The sequence below is a fragment of the Trichosurus vulpecula genome, chromosome 4 (assembly GCF_011100635.1).
Source record: "Trichosurus vulpecula isolate mTriVul1 chromosome 4, mTriVul1.pri, whole genome shotgun sequence".
Lineage (NCBI taxonomy): Eukaryota > Metazoa > Chordata > Mammalia > Diprotodontia > Phalangeridae > Trichosurus > Trichosurus vulpecula.
This window is the reverse complement of record NC_050576.1, coordinates 218,889,568-218,908,782: the sequence shown is the minus strand read 5'-3', so window position 1 is coordinate 218,908,782 and position 19,215 is coordinate 218,889,568. Positions and strand designations below refer to the sequence as shown.

At 40.1% G+C, this 19,215-nt stretch overlaps 1 protein-coding gene across 1 annotated transcript; it reads left to right on the top strand.

Moving 5' to 3' along the window:
* The first annotated feature begins 1,270 nt into the window (after positions 1–1,270).
* On the top strand, positions 1,271–13,931 carry ENPP7 (ectonucleotide pyrophosphatase/phosphodiesterase 7). Its single transcript, XM_036753269.1, has 5 exons — positions 1,271–1,525; positions 3,149–3,294; positions 9,320–9,946; positions 12,128–12,347; positions 13,855–13,931. Exons 1-5 carry the CDS (start codon positions 1,273–1,275, stop codon positions 13,929–13,931), a joined length of 1,323 nt encoding a protein of 440 aa, XP_036609164.1. The 5' UTR covers positions 1,271–1,272.
* The last annotated feature ends 5,284 nt before the right edge of the window (positions 13,932–19,215 follow it).

Genomic DNA, 19,215 nt, shown 5'->3' with positions numbered 1-19,215 from the left:
TAAACTGAGGAGTTGGAAGATAGTGGCACAAGCCCCAACACCAGCCCTCTCCCAGAATCTCCCTGGGTAAGGTAGTTCTTTCTGGCTCTTCCCCTGGAGATCAATCAATCTACAAGCATTTATTAAGCTGCTACCATGTACCATATATTGTATGAGGCAGCTGGCGATACAAATACAAAAAGGCAATAGCCCCTGCCCTCAAGGATCTTACCATCTAAGGGGGACACTACCTGTTCACCTTGTGTAGTTCACCTTTTAGAACTCCTTCAAAAGGACTTGGGGAAGAGTCAGGAGAAGACCAAAGAGCCTGCTTACCCACCACTTTATACTATTTGCCTTGGAATCCTACCTGTTTCTCATTCACTTGTCCTCAATTTGTTAAAGAAAATACTACTGTTACTTTTTTTGGTGGGGTAGGATTGTGAGAGGAAGAGATGATGGAACTCTCAGACACTATGTGCTTTGCTCTGAAATAAAATCATGTACCTTTTGTTATTAAAAAAAAAAAAAGAAAGAAAAAAGCCAGAAGAAGCAGGGTCAGAGCTGATAGCTTGGGGACAAGCCCTTTTTCCAGAATTCACAAAGCTCCAAGGGATTTCAGATTTTACATGAGGACAAATTTCCAGAGTGCTTTTTTTTTTTACCTTGACATTGAAGGGACAGGAAAAAGCCAAGCAAATGAGATACATTGAAAAGCATGAGTAACTATGACCTGGCAGACAGGTTGAGAACAGTGGAGGCTAGAGCCAGAGTGGTACAAAAAAATCACAAAGGACATCTGAATTTGTGCCAGTTCTGTTCACTTGAATGGTACCAGTGAGACAGACAATTGAAGGAAGAGAACAAAGCCCCAGGGAGGAAGATCTAAAGTCATGGGGTTTATTCCTGTACACCCTTGCCTACTAAAGAGGTACGTTTCCATATCAAGGTGAGAGGGGCCACATCTATCCAAACTAAATACTTGTTGAATATCCTTTCCATCCTAGGGCCTTAGCCAGGCCCACCCATTATAGCCAGTGAGTGTTTGAGACATAACTGGTGCCCAGGTTGTTCCTTACTCAAAGGACAGTAATTTTTCTATTACATATGATGTGAAGATTGGTTGGGATGGTGGCTTTAAAGTGTATCTCTTAAGGAAATATGCTAGATCTTCGTGGAAATTTTCCTCTAAAGATATTCCAGGATAAGATAGGTAGGTATGGCCCTAGGACTTTGCTCTTCTCCTCTGACTGATCACATTTCTGTGCAACAAGTTTCCCTACGCATTTCAACATGGGGTGCCAAGGAGCTCTCCTGTCTTCTGTGGCTCTGCTCACCCTCTTCTTTCTGGTGACTGGAGTTCCTTTAAACAGACAGCTCCACAACAAGTTGCTCCTAGTTTCTTTTGATGGTTTCCGCTGGAACTATGACCAGGATGTAGACACCCCCAATTTGGATTCCATGGCTCAAGATGGTGTGAAAGCTCGTTACATGACCCCAGCCTTTATCACCATAACTAGCCCCTGTCACTTCACCCTGGTCACTGGTGAGTACCTTACTCAGGTTTGGGGAAAGAGCAACAGGGACAAGAGAACAACCCGGAGAAACAGGTCAGTCAGGCAGCAGTATTGGTAGAGTGATTAACCAAGATAGGTTGAATTCTATGCAGGATGTTATGGGGCAGGAAGTGGAAGACAAATGTTAGATATACTGTCCCTAATCTTAGACTATTTATAATACTGAAAAGATGAAATAAACACCCATGGAAACAACTTCGGCATACTTACTAGGGAGCATGCAAATAACTGGCAGTAAACATAGTGTAAATAATAATAGGAGACATTCATATAATGCTTTAATATTTTCTATTTTGAGCCTCTCAACAATCCTATAAGGTAGGTACCATGGGGACCCTCATTTTATTGACACTGGAACTGAAGTTTATAGAAATTACTTGTCCAAGGTCATGGAGTGTTAGAAGTAAGATCTGAACCCAAATTTAGCTGACTTCAGGTCTGACATTCTACCAATAGACACAATAAGCCCTTCCTTCTGCTAAAACATGTCTCCTTGACTTTATGACCTTTTCAATCAAATGTTTAGAATTGAATTTTCAGATATTAGAGGGCAATAGAGCATAATGAGCAAAAACGTCTTCTTCTTCCTCCTCCTCTTCCTCCTCTTCTTTCTTCTCATCTACCTTTCTTCCTCCTCTCTTCCTTCTCCTCTTCCTCCTTTTTCCTCACCTCCTCTTCCTCTTCTTCTTCCTCTTCATCACAATAACAGCTAGCATTTATAGAGTGGTTTAAGGTTTGCAAAACACATTACAAATATTATCGCACCTTATCCCTACAACAACATTGGGAGGCAGATGCTATTTTTATCCCCATTTTACAGATGAAGAAAGTTAAACAGAAGTTAAGTGACTTATCTAGGTAAAGTCCCATCCAGTAAAATTGTATTATCTTTTTAAGGACATGATTATAAAATTTAGGCAAAGCAGATACACTTCTCAACTATCTGACATCCATTTCCCCAATCTCCGAGCAAAGCACATAGAGTACAAGTTAAGTAGAATCATAAACCCCTAGACTCAGAGGAGACCGTAAAGATTGCCTTTGCAAGTACTGAGTCAACCTAGAATACAGGACTTCTCAGGTTCACTCAGGAAGGCTTCCTTGAAGAGCTGAACTTTTTCTTAACATGCATTTATTAAGTGCCTACTATGTGCCAGGTGTCATGCTCAGCACTTTAAAAATACTATCTCATTTGAGCCTAACAACCCCCCTGGGAGGTAGATACTATTATTATCCCCATGAGGCAGGCAGAGTTGCCCAGTCACATAGCTAGTAAATGTCAGAGGTCCAAATTTAGGTTTTCTTGACTCCAAGTCCAAGGAGAACTTGGGAAGGTAAGAGGATCATGATTTGATTTCTCTGTTTTTGTTCCTCCCCACTCCCCATTTCTTATTTCCTGCCTGTTCAAGATATATACATGTACATTCCCTTGCTCACTTCAACCTCTTTACTACGGTCTCTTCTCTCCTTCTTTCACTGGTTTCATCAACCGCTGGGTAACTGTCAAGCTTTTCTGGCCCTACTCGGAGTCCTGGTGACTCATGTTGCACTATCTCGCATTATTATACCACCACTATCTTTTACTCCTGCAGGAAAGTATATTGAGAACCATGGTGTCGTCCACAACATGTACTATAATACCACCACCAAATTGAAACTATCCTACCACACCACGCTGGGGATTGAAAGTTGGTGGGACAATGGTAGCCTGCCCATTTGGATCACTGCCCAGAGACAGGTAACATTGCCTTACTTACCGGGGAACATGGACAGAGCTATAACTAGGAACATTAGCACCCAGGGCAACCACCACAAACCAAGTCTGGGACAAGTGGCACAAAACATGTCCTCAGTTGTCAGTGGAGGGAGGTAAAACAACATCTTACTGTGGAGGTGGGTAGATTCTGGGGAGGCCATTGCTAGGGAAACCACAAGGGCAAGGGGAAAGAAGCTCACCCTAGTACAAAAGAGGGTATGGCAGGAGTTCCTCCCAGCATTATTAGCTTCCTGTTGGTCTTGCTAATTAAGTGCTAAATTCTTGTGTTTCTTTGTTTTTATACTATTAGAGCACTTAAAGTGCTGATATCCCCTAAATTTGGTACCCTTAGGCAAAGACCTAGCAACCCTGCCTTGGTTAGAGCTCTGAAAAATGTGAGAAAACCAGGGTGTGCAGAAAGTGTGGTCCGTGTGGACTTCACCATAGGCTAGATATCTAGAGCTAACTTCAGTGGTTTTAAGTGGGCTCAAGTCTTGCCGCAAGCTCATAAACACTTTGGCACAACTCTGTTCAAACCACCTATTCATGAGAGGTAACCAAAAGACTTTTAGATCCATGTTTACAACTACAGAACAAACAAGAATTGTTCAGTTCTAAGCACTCTATTGGTATTAGCTATGTCCTGGTCCTGTGTTTCTGTGGTGTGAAAAATGACAAGCAGAGAAACCTTTCAAGGTCCATTGTTTGGGTGATGTATCAAAGTAAGAAGGGGACTAGGCTCAAATCTCCGATGTGGCACTAATTATTTGACTGACCTTATGTGTCTTACATCACCTCCCTCAGCCTTTTTTCCCATAGGAGGATAAGGACTGAACCTGCGATTTTATTGGTATAGGGAAAACCCAAGTGAGGAAACTCTCTTTTCCAATATAAATTGGCACCTTCTCTATAACTTAAGAGTCTTAGAGATTAGTCTTGATTAGAGGTATCACACACACACACACACACAGCAGGAACAAAGGCACATGAGACCCACAGACATTCTGTGAGTACCACCTGAACCAGATTAAAATGTAATTGCGAAATATTTAACAAAATAAATAAAAATACAGTAAAACCTAGACAAGATTACATTGTAAAACTAAGGCAATATGTGGCCTGGAGGGATCCTTACGTATAGTCCAGAGGCCCCCATTTCTATTTAAATTTGAGACCATTGGCCTAGAGCCCTGAGAGCCTGAGGGACTTGTCAAGGGTCACACAGTCACTGCGTTAGAATCAGGGATTGAATCCAGGTCTTCTCAGTGTTTAGGCTAGCCCTCCATCCAGTATGCCAAGCTAACTTTGGGATCTTTAAAATAAAAGGAGTTGGATTTAGGTAAACTCTAGGATACTTTCTCCTCCTATGAGGTAATGGCTCAGTCAACATTTGATGCCTAGAAGGCAATACTGAGGATTTGCCCAGAGTGTGGATAGATGGCCTTAGGAGATAATGTGCATTTTTTCCAAATTCTTCCCATTCCTAACTCAAGGCTGGCTAGCTTAATGCTACAGTGTAGCTTAGAGGAAAGAATACTGGATTCTGGGGTTAGGGGACCCAAGTATTCAAATCCTTCCTCTGCTACTTATAACTGTGTGACTTTGGGAAATCACATCTCTCTGGGCATGTTTCCTCAGCAATAAAGTGTGGGGGTGGAGGGTTATATTAGATAATCTCTTAGGGTTCCTCCATCAATTCTATACACACAGATATCTCCTTCCAGTACAGAAGAAACCAAGAATTTTACGGATAGGTCTCAGTATGGTAGGTCCTCATTATCCAAGTGGTCACCATGCAAGTCCTTGAAGTAACTAAGTTATATTTTGTTTTGGTCCAGAGACCTGCAATTTCAGTAGCAGAGGAAATGAGGAAACTCTGCGTACCAATACAGATCAATAACCTTTTATTTTATGGACAACTATGTGGCATAGTAGATAAAGTGTGGGACCTGGAGTCAGGAAGACGCATCTTTCCAAGTTCAAATCTAGCATTAGACATTTACTAGCTGTGTGACCCTGAGCAAGTCACTTAACCCTATTTGCCTCAGTTTCCTCATCTGTAAAAGGAGCTGGAGAAGGAAATGGTAAACCATTCTAGTATCTTTGCCAAGAAACCCCCAAATTGGGTCACAAAGAATCAGATGCAGCTAAACAACAACAACTCTTTTTTGTAGTTTATAGAGTCTTAAAGAGTTTCCTGGAACACTGAGAAAGTTCATTTGCCCATGGTGACATAGTCAATATGCTTCAAGTACTGGAGACAGCACTTGAACTGTGGTTTTCCTGAGGTCACTTTTCTATCTGCTACTCTATATTGCCTCTCTATGAAGTTCTATGAGGGAGGAAACAAAAGTCATCATGACGTGAAAATATTCACTAATAAACTTATGAAATTATTAAAAACTTATAGGAAAAAAATGTATAAGATTGGTCCTGATTCAAACAACCTTCCCCACTTAAAACTAGTGTCTATTCCTGCCTGCCCCCTTCTATCAGCAGCAAATCATTCACTGATTGTCCTTAGGCACTTCAAAAGAGGATGATTCAAAATATCAAAGGATTAAGAGATCCAGGAAAATTGATGAAATAAATTGATTTTTTTTACAACAATGACCCTCTGTATGATCACGCTGCAAAAGTCAGATGTGAAATAAAGGATTCCATATCATACTATGCCCTCCCCCCGGAAAAATACCATTTGATTCATTCATTTTCCTTCTAAGAATTAGCATACAACAGAAATTATATCTGCATCCAGAGAAAGAACTGGCAAAAGAAGTATATGTAGTATGATTTTACACATATATGTATAGATATATCTATATATACACATATTTGTGTCTAATGGTAGCCTTCTCTAGGGTGGGGAGGAAGAAAAAAAGGAAAAAAGAAATTCACATAACTATTATATATTTAAAAATAGCAAGTTGTACATAATAGATTTGCAGTTTCATGTGCAATTATCTTTTTATTATATTATATTATATCATATCATATCATATTATGTTATATTATATTATATTACATTATATTATATTATTTTATATTATGTTATGGAAATGCTTTTTATTCCATAAATTAAAAATAAGATAAATAAACATTTTTAAATGTATTATATAAAGCAAGCCTATTTTTACAATTTGTAGGTTTATTTTTCAAAAATAAAGTCCTAATCAAACCTTTTTTCCACTATTTACTATGAAATCTTGTTCCCTATTTTAAGTGGATTCACCTTTTTCCAGTACCAATCATCCTCCAATAATGAAGACCTCCTGTATTACAGTCCTACTGTGACAATAATCTTCACAAAGCACTTTCACATCCACTATCTCATTTGGGTCTCAAAACCTAAGACAAGTATTCTTGCCCACATTTACAGAGACGCAAACAGACTCAGAGAAGTGAGGGTATCCCAGGGTATCACAGCTAAAAAGTGACAAAGATGAGGCTTGAACACAGATCTCCTGATTTCAGATCACACTTTGTTGCCTATGGGAATCCAAGGCCAAAGACTAAGGACTGCTCCTCACAGTAAAGAACAAATGGAAATTCTCAAGTAAGAAGAGTGTACTCCCACATAATAACCAGAGTATTCTCGAGTCTCCCTTAGTTGGACAGTACACTTGAAAACTGATCAGGCCGGAGTCCATTGGGCTGTGCTGGCAGAAAGAAAAGGCTAATTACTTGGTGCCTGACAGCATCTACTACTGTGTGAGCGTGTGGTCTACATGAAATGATAGCTAGATCAAAGGGAAGACGACATGGGTGAGAAATTGTGTGGAGGAAAAAAAAAACAGGGATGGGTGGCTACCTAGACTTACCAGATGGATACAGACAGATAATCTCACTGATGTGAATAATCCCTTCAGATCACCACTCACTGCAGATCAAAATCCCTCCCTACCCTGTCATCTTACCTGATTCATCTTTTCATTTCTATGGGAATCATCCTTAGAAGAAATGTAATCCTGTGGTTCTTTTAATATTTTAAGAATACTAGTGCAGTGCAGGTAACTGAGTACACAGAGGCAGAATAGCAGATAAAGAGCTAGTCTCAGAGTTGAGAAGACCTGAGCTCAAATCCTGCCTCTCACACCTACCAACTGTGCAACTACTGGCAAGTCACTTAACCTCCCAATGTCCCTGGGCAACTTTATACGTTGCCACCATTGAGGCCACTACAGTTGTTGATTGTCATTGGTAGAGGGATTTTCCTCCTTGGGAGTTCCCTACATCAATGAAATTACAGGTTCAGATCAAAAAATGCCAACAGGGCAAGCCTTGTGCTGTCCATCCAGTATCCTTCAACTCAGTCTGTACGACACTCCCATCTTCTTCTTTTTTTTTTTTGATAATACATGTCTTTGTTGATCTCTTTTTTATGCCACTTAAGAGTTATAATTATTCTCATTTGTACAGCACATTAGGTTTGCAAAGTGCTGGGAGAATGTTGAGAGGTACAGATGAGGAAACTCAGACTCAAATGGGTTAAGTGACTTTCTCAGGCTCACAGGACAAGTAAGGGTCAGGGCTAGAATTTGAACTCAGGTGTCTCTTGACTCCAGCTCCAGTCCTCTTTCCACAAGGCCATGATGCCTCTTCATACAAGTTTCTGGTAGAAAACAAGTGGATTGAGAGAGCACAACACTAAGGAAAAGAACTCAGGCTCTTTGCTAAGCCTCAGTCAAGGGATGTGATTTCTAGTCCCAGGTCTCACCCTAACTAAGGTTGTCACTTTAAGCCATAATAGTAACTATATAATACTACCTAATACAGCTCTCTTCAGTTTTCAAAAATGCTTTTACATTACAGCTGAGTAACTTTGGTGGTATAGTTCCAAATTGTTTTCTGGAATGGTGGAATCAATTCATAGCTCCACCAATAGTGCATCAGTGAGCCTATTTTCTCACAGCTCCACCACCATCTGTCATTTTCCATTTTTGTCAAGTTCTCCAATTTTATGGGTGTGAGGTAGATCTGCAGATTTGCTTTAACTTGCATTTCCCTGTCATTGATTTAAAGCATTTTTTTTCAAATGCCTTTCAGATACCCTTTGACTCCAAAACTAATTGACCTATACTTCAAAGAAATTAAAGAAAACAGATATATATATATATATATATATATATACACACATACATATGTGCACAAAAATATTTATAGCAATTCTTTTAATGGTAGCAAAGAACTAGAAACTGATGGGGTATCCATCAATCATATCTATTCATCATTAACCTCTCTGAGCTATAGCTTCCTCTCATATAAAATGAGGATAACAATTCCTATTCTACTTTTGTCATAAAGATATTTTGAAAATAACAGTAGATCAGACATATGAATTCTTTTTTTAAAAAATTAATTTAATATTTTATTTCCCCTCAATTACATGTAAAAATAATTTTAACATTCTTTTTTTCAAATTTTGGATTCCTAGTTCTCTATCTCCTTCCCCACCCACATTGAGAAGGCAAGTAATATGACATAGGCTATATATGTGCAATCATGCAAAACATATTTCCATGTAAGTCATGCTGTGAAAGAAAATACAGACAAAAAAAAACACAAGAAAAATAAAGAAAGTAAGGAAAAAATATGCTTTAATCTGCATTCAGACCCCATCAGTTCTTTCTCTGGAGACAGATAGCATTTTTAATCACAAATCCTTCAGAACTGTCTTGGGTCATTGTATTGCTGAGAATAGCTAAGTTATTCATCATGGATCATCATACAATATTGCTGTTACTGTATAAAATGTTCCTTGGTTCTACTCATTTCATTTTGCAACAGTTCATGTAAGTCTTTCCAGGTTTTTCTGCCAGCATCCTGATCATCACTGATATGAGTACTCTTTGAAAAAAAAAGATGTTATAGTAACACAGAATCATGGATAGGTGGATGAGCAAATAGATGAGTGTGGGGGTATCAAGAAGTCAACCAGAATAGAGAGAAAAAAAATACTGGTGTACTGCAAGCAACTTTTGATCCATCTGTTAATTTTCCTTGACAGGGCTTAAAAACTGGATCATTCTTTTACCCAGGTGGTAACGTCAGCTACCAAGGTGAATTTGTTAGTGTGAGCATGAAGGAAGGTGCACTGCATAATTATGGTGATGAGCAAGAATGGAGGCAGAACATTGACACAGTGATGAAGTGGTTTACGGAAGATGACCTAGATCTGGTCACGCTCTACTTTGGGGAGCCAGACTCCACAGGCCACAAGTATGGCCCCGAGTCCCAAGAGAGAAAGGACATGGTATCACAGGTGGACCGAACTGTGGGTTACCTCCAGGAAAATATTAAGAAGAATAACCTCACAGATAATCTCAACTTGATAATTACATCTGACCATGGCATGACCACTGTCCTAAAGAATGCCAGTGATTTGATTGAATTTCACAAGTTCCCCAACTTTACCTTCGACGATATTGAATTTGAACTCCTAAACTATGGACCTAATGGGATGCTAATCCCCAAAGAAGGGAAGCTGGAGACAGTATATGAGATCCTTAAGGACGTACATCCCAAACTCCACGTCTACAAGAAGGAGTCTTTCCCTAAGAACTTTCACTATGCCAATAACGACAGAATTGCCCCACTGGTCATGTATAGTGACTCAGGCTATGTCATTCATGGGGTAAGGTACCTGATGAAAGGAAGTGGGAGGGAGGGGAATTAGAAGGGAATAAGCATTTAGTTAGCACCTAGAATGTGCCAGACATGCCTATTATCTCATTTGAGAGGAAGTGTTCACTAAGTATTCATTTATCTCTACAGGCAGTGCTTGGGAGTTTCCCAAATTAGTTTGACTGTGGAATAGTTCTGGAAATGAAATATACTGACAGCACCCCAAAACAGTAATTTGGGAGGGCCTGGGCTAAATGCAAAAAAGGGGCATCAGGAAATTTTGAGATAAAATAGAGACATCGAAGATACATCAAAGATGGGGTACATGTGTGTCACACATGACACAGGAAGAAGATAGCAATATTGCAGGAGGGATACAGGATGAGGGAAGTCCATGATGCATGTGTATCAGACCCAAGGAGTAAGGACTGATGGTAAAGGATACATGTCAGACATAGAGGAAGAGAAGGCTATACGGAAGAGCAGACACAAGATAAGAGGAATTATGGCAAAGGGTATGTGTCACACAGAGGAAGCTGTTACATACAGTCCAAAGTGGGAGACATTCAGATAGTGTGGAGAGGAACCATGGAAGAGGAAAATGATCAGACACAGAGGATGAAAGGCGATTGTAGAAGGCACAGGTCTGACACAGTGTGGGAAAGACTTGAGGAGTGGAAGAGGGTGTCAAATTTATACTACTGGGGGAGTGATGGGAAAAGATAAAGGGTGTGAAGATAGTAATGTGTGAGTGTGCGTTTGTGTACTATGTGATATAATGGGAATAGGTGACCCATGTAAACATAGTGGGACAGAAGGATCATAGGATCATAGATTTAGAGCTGGAAGGGACCAAGACATTTGGTCCAGCCCCCTTCACTTTACAAACGAGGAAATTAAGAGCCAGATAGGTTTGGTCACTTGCCGAACGTCATGCAGCTAGCCAGAATTCAATCCAGGTCCTTGAATACAAGCCTAACACACTTTTCACTCTACAGAAAGAATATCCCTCTCAATTACAGCTCTTCAGGTGGAGTCCCCTTTTCCCACTTTCTCCATTCAGGAACTGAATTTCCTTGGTTCAGGGAGATCCAAGTGAAGCACTTCCTTTTTGCGTACAATCTAGAGTTGAAATTGCCTAGAACACTTAGAGGTTAAGCAACTTGCCCAGGGTCATATAGCCAGTATACATTGGAGTCTGGGATATGGATAAATTAAAGTTTTAAATGACTCCTCTCCTGGCTTCCTTCACCCTTGCTAGCTTTTGCTAGCATCCACATTTTCTCACAGAACACACATTCACAACCAAGGGAAGACCAAGGTTCTGGAGCCCAAATTTTGGGAAACCCTGCCACTCAATAGGTGATCTATTTCAATTTTCCAGGATCACCACAGAATTTTCACTATTCTTATCGAATACACAATTGGCATGAAATATCAGCCACTATATCAGGACTCTGTATGTGTGCACACGTGTGTATGTGTATATATGTATGTATGTGTGTTTTGAGTATGGAACATCAGCTACTATTATCAGGACTGTGTGTGTGCGTGTGTGTGTTTTGATTGTAGAACATGGTTAAGGACAGGAGAATTATGGCTGGCTGAGAGAAGAAAGGCTGGAGAATAGGTGAACCAGGAGCCACAGCAGAGCAGAGGAAGTGACTCAGACAAGAAAGGAAACATTAGGGAACTGGACAGGCCATGATGTATAATGGTAAGAGCATAGGATTTAGAATAAGAGGACGTGCTTTTACATAAGTTCTACAATTTGTGACCTATGTAAGCTTAAGCCAGTCACTTCCCCACTTGGGGACTCTGTACTCTCTATAAAATGAAGGGATTAAAGTAAATTACCTCTAAGGTCCCTTCCGGCTCAAAACCTTACTTAAAAATGCAATTTCTGGATTGTTAGCTCTCCTCATTTATTTATATTTATTTAGACTTATAAGTCATGATGATGAATATTCATTGAACTTCTGTCTCCAGGACCACAGGAATAAAAAAAAAAAATCTGAGTCTTAGAATCCTCTTGCTCTCTCCCATTTCTGTTCACTTGACTACAGTGGAGAAGGGCTAAATGAGAAATCTGCAGGCAAGAGGCTAGAGGGAGATGCTGGGGGAAGAAGCAGCGCCCCTCCCCCCCACCCCCAGCAACACTAGCCATGGCTGCTATTCTCCTTCCTTACAGAAATATAGTGTCCAATTTAACAACGGGGAGCATGGTTTTGACAATGGAGGCATGGACATGAAGACCATCTTCCGAGCTGTGGGTCCTGACTTCAAGAGAGGCCTGGAAGTAGAACCCTTTGAGAGTGTCCACGTGTATGAGCTTCTTTGTAAGCTGCTGCGCATCATACCAGAGGCCAACGATGGGAACCTAAATATTACCCTGCCCATGCTACGTTCAGGTATCAGAGGAGATTCAAATTTGCATTGTTCTTTGTCCCTTTCTGTCTAGCTCTTTCTAACCCTTCCTCCCTTCCTTCCTTCCTTCCTTCCTTTCTTCCTTACTCCCAAAGTGGGTTTGTGCACGGATATATGCTCTTGTGCTCAGTGGGAAAGATGACATTACACACACACACACACACACACACACACACACCCCATACCCCTGTAAGGAGCATACGTGGTGACTAAAGATATGCTGGGAGTCCTAGGGGGTGAGGTAAATTCTTGTTGAAACAGCGACATCTAGTGGAGTCCAAAGACATCATACTTCACCCAGGAGGCAAAACACTTCCCATTCCCATTTCTCCTTTCCACTTTGCAAAGAACACTACGAAATCTTGGAAAACATGGGCCACCAGTTCCACAACACAGATCATCATATGTAAAAGTATTGCCCATAACCAGTCTCTCACCTACTCTCTCTCAGATCTGAGACAATTACGTAGCACTTAAAGCTTTGCAAATCACTTTACAAATATTACTTTATCCTCCCAACAACCCTGGTAAGTACATCTTATTACCCCCACTTTATAGATGAGGAAAGTGAAGCAAATCGAAGCTAAATGACTTGTCCAAAGTCACAGAGCTAGTAAGTAACTGAGCCTGAATTTAAATTCAGGTCTTCCTGATTCCTGCAGGCAGCTGAGGGGTGTAGTGGATAGAATACTGGACTGCAAATCAGGAAGACCCAGCTTCACTATTTCAAATCCCACTTCAGACACTTACTAGTGTGAACCTGGACAAGTCACTTCACCTTGCTTGCCTCAGTTCCCTTGTCTGTAAAACGAACTGGAAAAGGAAATGGCAAACCACTCTCTGCCAAGAAAACCCCAAAGCGGGTCATGGAGAGTCAGCCACAGCTGAGACGACTCAACAACGTCCTGATTTCAGCTCCAGCACTCTATTCCCCAGCTGCCAAACAACAGCAGAACAACAATCACGATAACTTACACTTCCTAAAATCATCAGATGTTTGAGCTTGAAGTTTCCAAGGCTATCGAGGTTAAGTAGATTGCCTAAGTTCACAGTGTGAACTGATGTCTTGTTTTCCACTTGGATAATCTAGAACAAGCTTCTGTCAATTCAACCAACCCTAGGGTCAGACTAACCCACAGAGCATTTTATGACTTGCATCATTTTTTCACCCTAAAAGGGGTAAGGAGAAAAACAGGAGTGATTTTGTCATATCCAGAAGTCCTGCCTAAAATCACCAAGATTAGCTGGATTGGTTTGTGGAAACTGTCCCAAAACACTTTTAAGAATCATAGCCAAAATGAACATCTTCCATGAAGAATCTTCCATGCCAGTAATTCCAGGCTAAAACAGTTTCCAAGGGCAGATTCTCCCCCACCCAGAAAAGAATCAAAGATATAGACTACCCACCCCACCTCGCCACCATCTTCATCTCAGGGAAAGACACTTCTAGTTCACCAGACATCTTTTATTTATTTTTTTTATTTTCCTTAGGTTCTTCCCACCAGTCACATGGGAAGCTGCTTTTGGGTCTCACAATGGCCGTGACCTTGTTAAGGAGACTCTTCTAACATCCACTACCATTCAAGGTGAGTATTGAGTGGAAATGGAATAAAGGGGTAGAGACTATCATCCTTGCTCCCCCGGCTCTCTCTCCTTCCTGAATTCAGAGGGCATCAAGGCCAGATGAAGAAGACAGACTGCTTCCAGTCTTTCCCCCTCTCCAATCCATTCTTCACACAGCTGCCAAATCAATCTTCCTAAGGCATAGCTCTGACCCTACCACTCCCTTATGTGAAAACCTTGAGCAATTCCCCATTGATTCCAGGGCCAAATTCAAACTCTTCAGCCTGAAATATCGAGCCCTCCCACAATGCATCCCTAGCCTGCCTGCATTCTCAGACTGATTTCATGTTGCTTTCCTTCATGCATGCTCTAGCTATTCCTCAAACTTAACATGGCATCTCCTATCTCCCTCCAGGCCTTTGTACAGGATGGACTCCTCACCACCATTTCTTGGAAGGCTTATGCTCCTTCAAGGTTCAGTTCAAAGACCACTTCCTACAAGACACTCTTCCCAATCACCTCCCTTACTAGTACTCTCTCCCTCCTGAAATTAATTTGTATTTATTTATCTGTATGTAAGTGGCAATCTACTTGAGCGCAGGGAATGTTTTATTTTTGCTTTGTATCTAGACTGCCTTCCACATAGTAGTTACTTAACAGATATTTGTTGAATGGAACTGAATTAAATAAAACAAAATTGCAATAGCCCAACTGAAAAGAACTCATTCCCATAGAAACCAGAGAAAGGCTCCCTGGGTGCTCCCCACATGGTCAGTCCCTTTGCCTCTTCATTCCAGGATTATTTATTGCCCAAGTCAGAATTATCTCAGCTGATGTGAGATTGTGGTTCATTCATTCATTCATTTAGCACCTGCTTTATACAAAGTCTTTGCCCTCAAGAAGCTTACATTCTTCAAGTTTTTTTTTTCTTTTGGTAAGAATTTTATTTCTGAAAATGGGGGAAAATTAGATAATAAAAATATTCCTTTTGTTGTATCTTGGGGGAGGAGAGAATAAGAGGACTGATAAAACAATATAAAACTCTTGAACATAGCTAGTACAAAAACTCCCCCCTCTCCTGTGAGGAAACCCACTCCTAAAATGGGATCACTTATGATTTAACAAAATAAATCACCTATAACGCAGAATGCTGTTCATCAAAGGAGTACACCAAAAAAAAAAGCATAATGCAACACAAAGGGAGTAATAGGGATAAAGAAGAGATCACACAAAGGATTTCAAGAAAATAAGGAGGAAAAGATCACTTCTAGCTGGGAGAGTCTCGGAAAAACTTCTTGGAAAATATGGCCTATAAGCTGAGCTTTGGAGTTTCAATACTCACGTGCCAGGGCTAACTTGAGGTGAATACCTCTTGAGCTAGTTCAAGGGTCAGAAGTGTGGGGGAAGGGAGTTTGTAACATTTGCCTGGTGGTCCTTAGGGTAAAGTTAGAGATACTAGGTTCCCCATATCTATAAATAAAATTTTCCTAGATTTTAGCTTTGTCTTCCTAATGTCTCTGAAAGCTATCCAGATACCTGAATGCCTCATGTTTGAATGTAGCATTAGGAAGACAGCTATATATGTCATGCATGGCCTAGATGTAACCTCCATGAATTTATCATGAGCTGCTTTGGATTCTTAGTCCAGGTAAATTAATCCAAAGCTCAAGTCATTGTCAGGTAAGACCACCCAAGTTCATGTCCACCCCTCCCCCCCACCCCACGCCCCCCACTCCCCACCCCGCCCCACCCCCAACTACATTAATAAGCCCTAGGCTAGATTATCTCTAAGGCTCCCTCTAGCTTTGATCATCTATGTACATGTACCTATATTCCTCTCTAAGCATGGGCCTAAAATTAGGCATATGAAAGTGAACACAATCTAGCTAGATATATGTACTTTTATCTGCTCAGATTTGTGAATTCCTGCTCCTGTATCTCTGTGAAACACTGAGAATGTTTCTCTGAGTGATGCAGAGACACGTAGTTGTCAGAGGAAATTTGTACTGTTAGAAAGGGGACGTTACACTTTAATTCACTAAATCGATAGCCATAAATCACAGCAGGACTTATGAAATCCTCTCTCCCTTTTGCTATCCCCAGTCAGAGGCCAGGATAATAGTTCATGACCAAGGAAAGGATGGAAAGGACCACGGAAGAGAAAATGCTCAATTTTGATTACACAAAATTAAAAAAAGATTTTGCACAAACAAAACCAATGCACTTAAAACTAAAAACGACAGAATTAGGACATCAACTGGGGAAAATATTGACGGCAAGTTTCTCTGATAAAGATCTCATTTTTTACATATATATATGTATATATATATATACACACACATATATGTATATATATGTATATATATATATATACACACATATATATGTATATATATATTAATTATATATGGAATTGATTCAAATTTACAAGACTAGGGGGGCAGCTAGGTGGCACAGTGAGTACAGCACTGTCCCTGAAGTCAGGAGGACCTGAGTTCAAATGTGGCTTCAGACACTTGACACACTTACTAGCTGTGTGACTTTGGGCAAGTCATTTAACCCCAATCAACCCCTAACCCCCTCCAAAAAAAAATAACCAAATTTACAAGACCAATAGCCATCCCCCAACTGATAAATGGTCAAAGGATGTGAACAAGCTATTCTCAAAGTAAGTAATCCATACTAACAGTCATGAAAAAAAATGTTCTAGATCACTAATAATTAGAGAAATGCAAACTAAAGAAACTCTAGGGTTCCACCTCACATCCAGTAAAAAAAACAATTAAAGTGACATGAAAAAGATTAATAAAAAAATTTTCAAGACACAAATGTCTTCATCTCATCTAGATGATAGGCCTAGATGTGATTCATTTTTAAGGTACCCCTTCCATGGGACCAAGTGAAGTGGTCCTTGTTATAGGATATGGCTGTTTCATGGTGTCCTGGGGGCAAGTTTGCCACTGTGGCTCCAGAGTCTGGAGGCAAGCCCAGATTCAGCCTGGGATCTTAATTCCCTTAATTCCCTTTGCCCTGCGGGAACGTGAAACACAGGAGATACCCACTTCACTTTCCATCAGTGGTGGCCAGTCTCCTGTCCTCCAAGTCCCAAGGGACAGAAAATGTACACTTACCAGACATATTCCTAGGATAAGGCCTTTACATGCTTCTGGGTTAGCCCTGTGCAAACTTTAAGTGTAGAAAGCACTATGTTCCTGCCCTCCTTCCTTCCCTGACCTCATTTCATCCATGCTATGCCACCTGAGAGGCAGGAGATTCAGAGACAAAGGTTCTACAAATTCACATCCTCTAAGTCAAGGATTCTTAACCTTTTCTGCCATGGAGTCCTCTGGAATTCTGGTGAAACTTACAGACCATTTTTCAGAATGTTTTTAAATGTATAAAATTAAATATATGAGATTATAAACCAATTAGATTAAAATACAGATATCAAAATGTTTTAAAAGTCATGTGCAGAGACCAGCTTAAGAACTCCTGCTCTTACTAGTGGCAGCTGTAGGAAAAATACATGCCCAAATCACAGTCAGTAATCCTGTACTACAAATTGTAATATCAAATAATTTGTTAATTTTGATATCTTTTATTTTATTAAATTGCTACAGCAGGTCAATGTTTCAAAAGTAAATAAACTGGATGACTAGGACAAAATCTGTTTACCCAACTGTAAATGCTGATATCTGGTTCTAAAAATCACAATAAATGCAGAACAAGGAGAAGTATTTCACACATGCAATATGTTTGTGTGAAAAGTATTGCTTCCTGTTGTAGGGGATGTGCCCATTCAAGACAGTGGGACAGAAAGACACATTAAGATCCCACCTGTGACACTTACTACTTGTGGACAAATCCCTAAGCCTTATTTAACTCAGTTGTACAATAGGCATAATCAGGGGTGGGCAACCTGCCCCTAGGCATAATAATACCTTTAATACCTACCTTACAAAGTTTTTGTGAGACTCAAATTAGATCATCTGTAAAAGACTTTGTAAATTTTAAAGCATATATCAATGTCAGTTATTATCACTTAACCTTTGTTGGCTTCAGTAGTTTCTTCAACTGGAACATGAAGAGGATGGACCAGAGGACTTCTGAGAGTTCAGATTGACAACAATATAATGTTGGACAATCCACACGTGGAAGAAACTGGGGAGCCTGCTTCCAGAAAGGCATAAAGCTGTGGAATGGAAGTGCCCTGTTTGGAGAATGAGCAGATATTCTCTTTCTTAAAATTCATTTATTTATTGATTTTTAGTTTTCAACATTCACTTCCATAAGGTTTTGAGTTCTAAATTTTCTCCCCCTCCCCAAGCCTGATATAGGCTCTACATATGCATTCATATTAAACATATGTTAAATGATTGTGATAAGAGTGCTATAATGCTATGAGGTTTAGGAAAACATGGCAAGATTTATATGAATTCATGGAAAGTAAAGTAAGCAGAACCAGGAGAACATTATATATAATAGCAGCAACATTGTAACAATGACCAACTGTGAAAGACTTAGCTAGTCTGATCAATACGATGATTCAACACAATTCCGAAGGACTCATAATGAAAAATGCTACCCACCTCCACAGGGAGAACCAATGAACTCTGAGTGCGGACTTTAAGCAAATTGTTTTCACTTTATTTGTCTTGCTTTTTTTGCAACATGGCTAATGTGGAAATGTGGTTTTTGACTTCACATGTATAATGGTTATCATATTGTTTGCCATCTCAGTGGCGGGGGAGGGACTGGAGAGAAGGAGAGAATTGGGAACTCGAAATTCAAAAATGAATGTTTAAAAAAAATTAATTGATATTAACTGGTGAAATGGATCTCCAGCACTAATCACTAACAGCTAATCACTGTGGGGAGACACATCAGAAACGGGGGGAGGGGCAGGGATGGAACTGATAACATTAGAGAAAAGTCACTGCACCCTTTTGGAGAACCCTAGAACCCTGAAAGGGAAACGTAGCCAGCCTCATACTCTGAAAGAGTAAGGCCAGAGTCATCACCACGATAACAACAATAACAGTTGACATTTATATGATGCTTTTAGGTTTACAAAGCAATTTATATACATTATTTAATATGATTGTCACAACAACTAAGAAACTGTGAGACTGAGAGCAGTTAAGGAAATGGCCCCTCTCTCAGCTACCTGATACATGATCTCTCTGGGAGCCCTATAACCTAAGTTCTAATTACACCTTCACTAATACAGCTGTGTTGACTTGGGCAAGTTCTTTCTATGTTCGATGAAACTCAATTTCCTTATCTGTT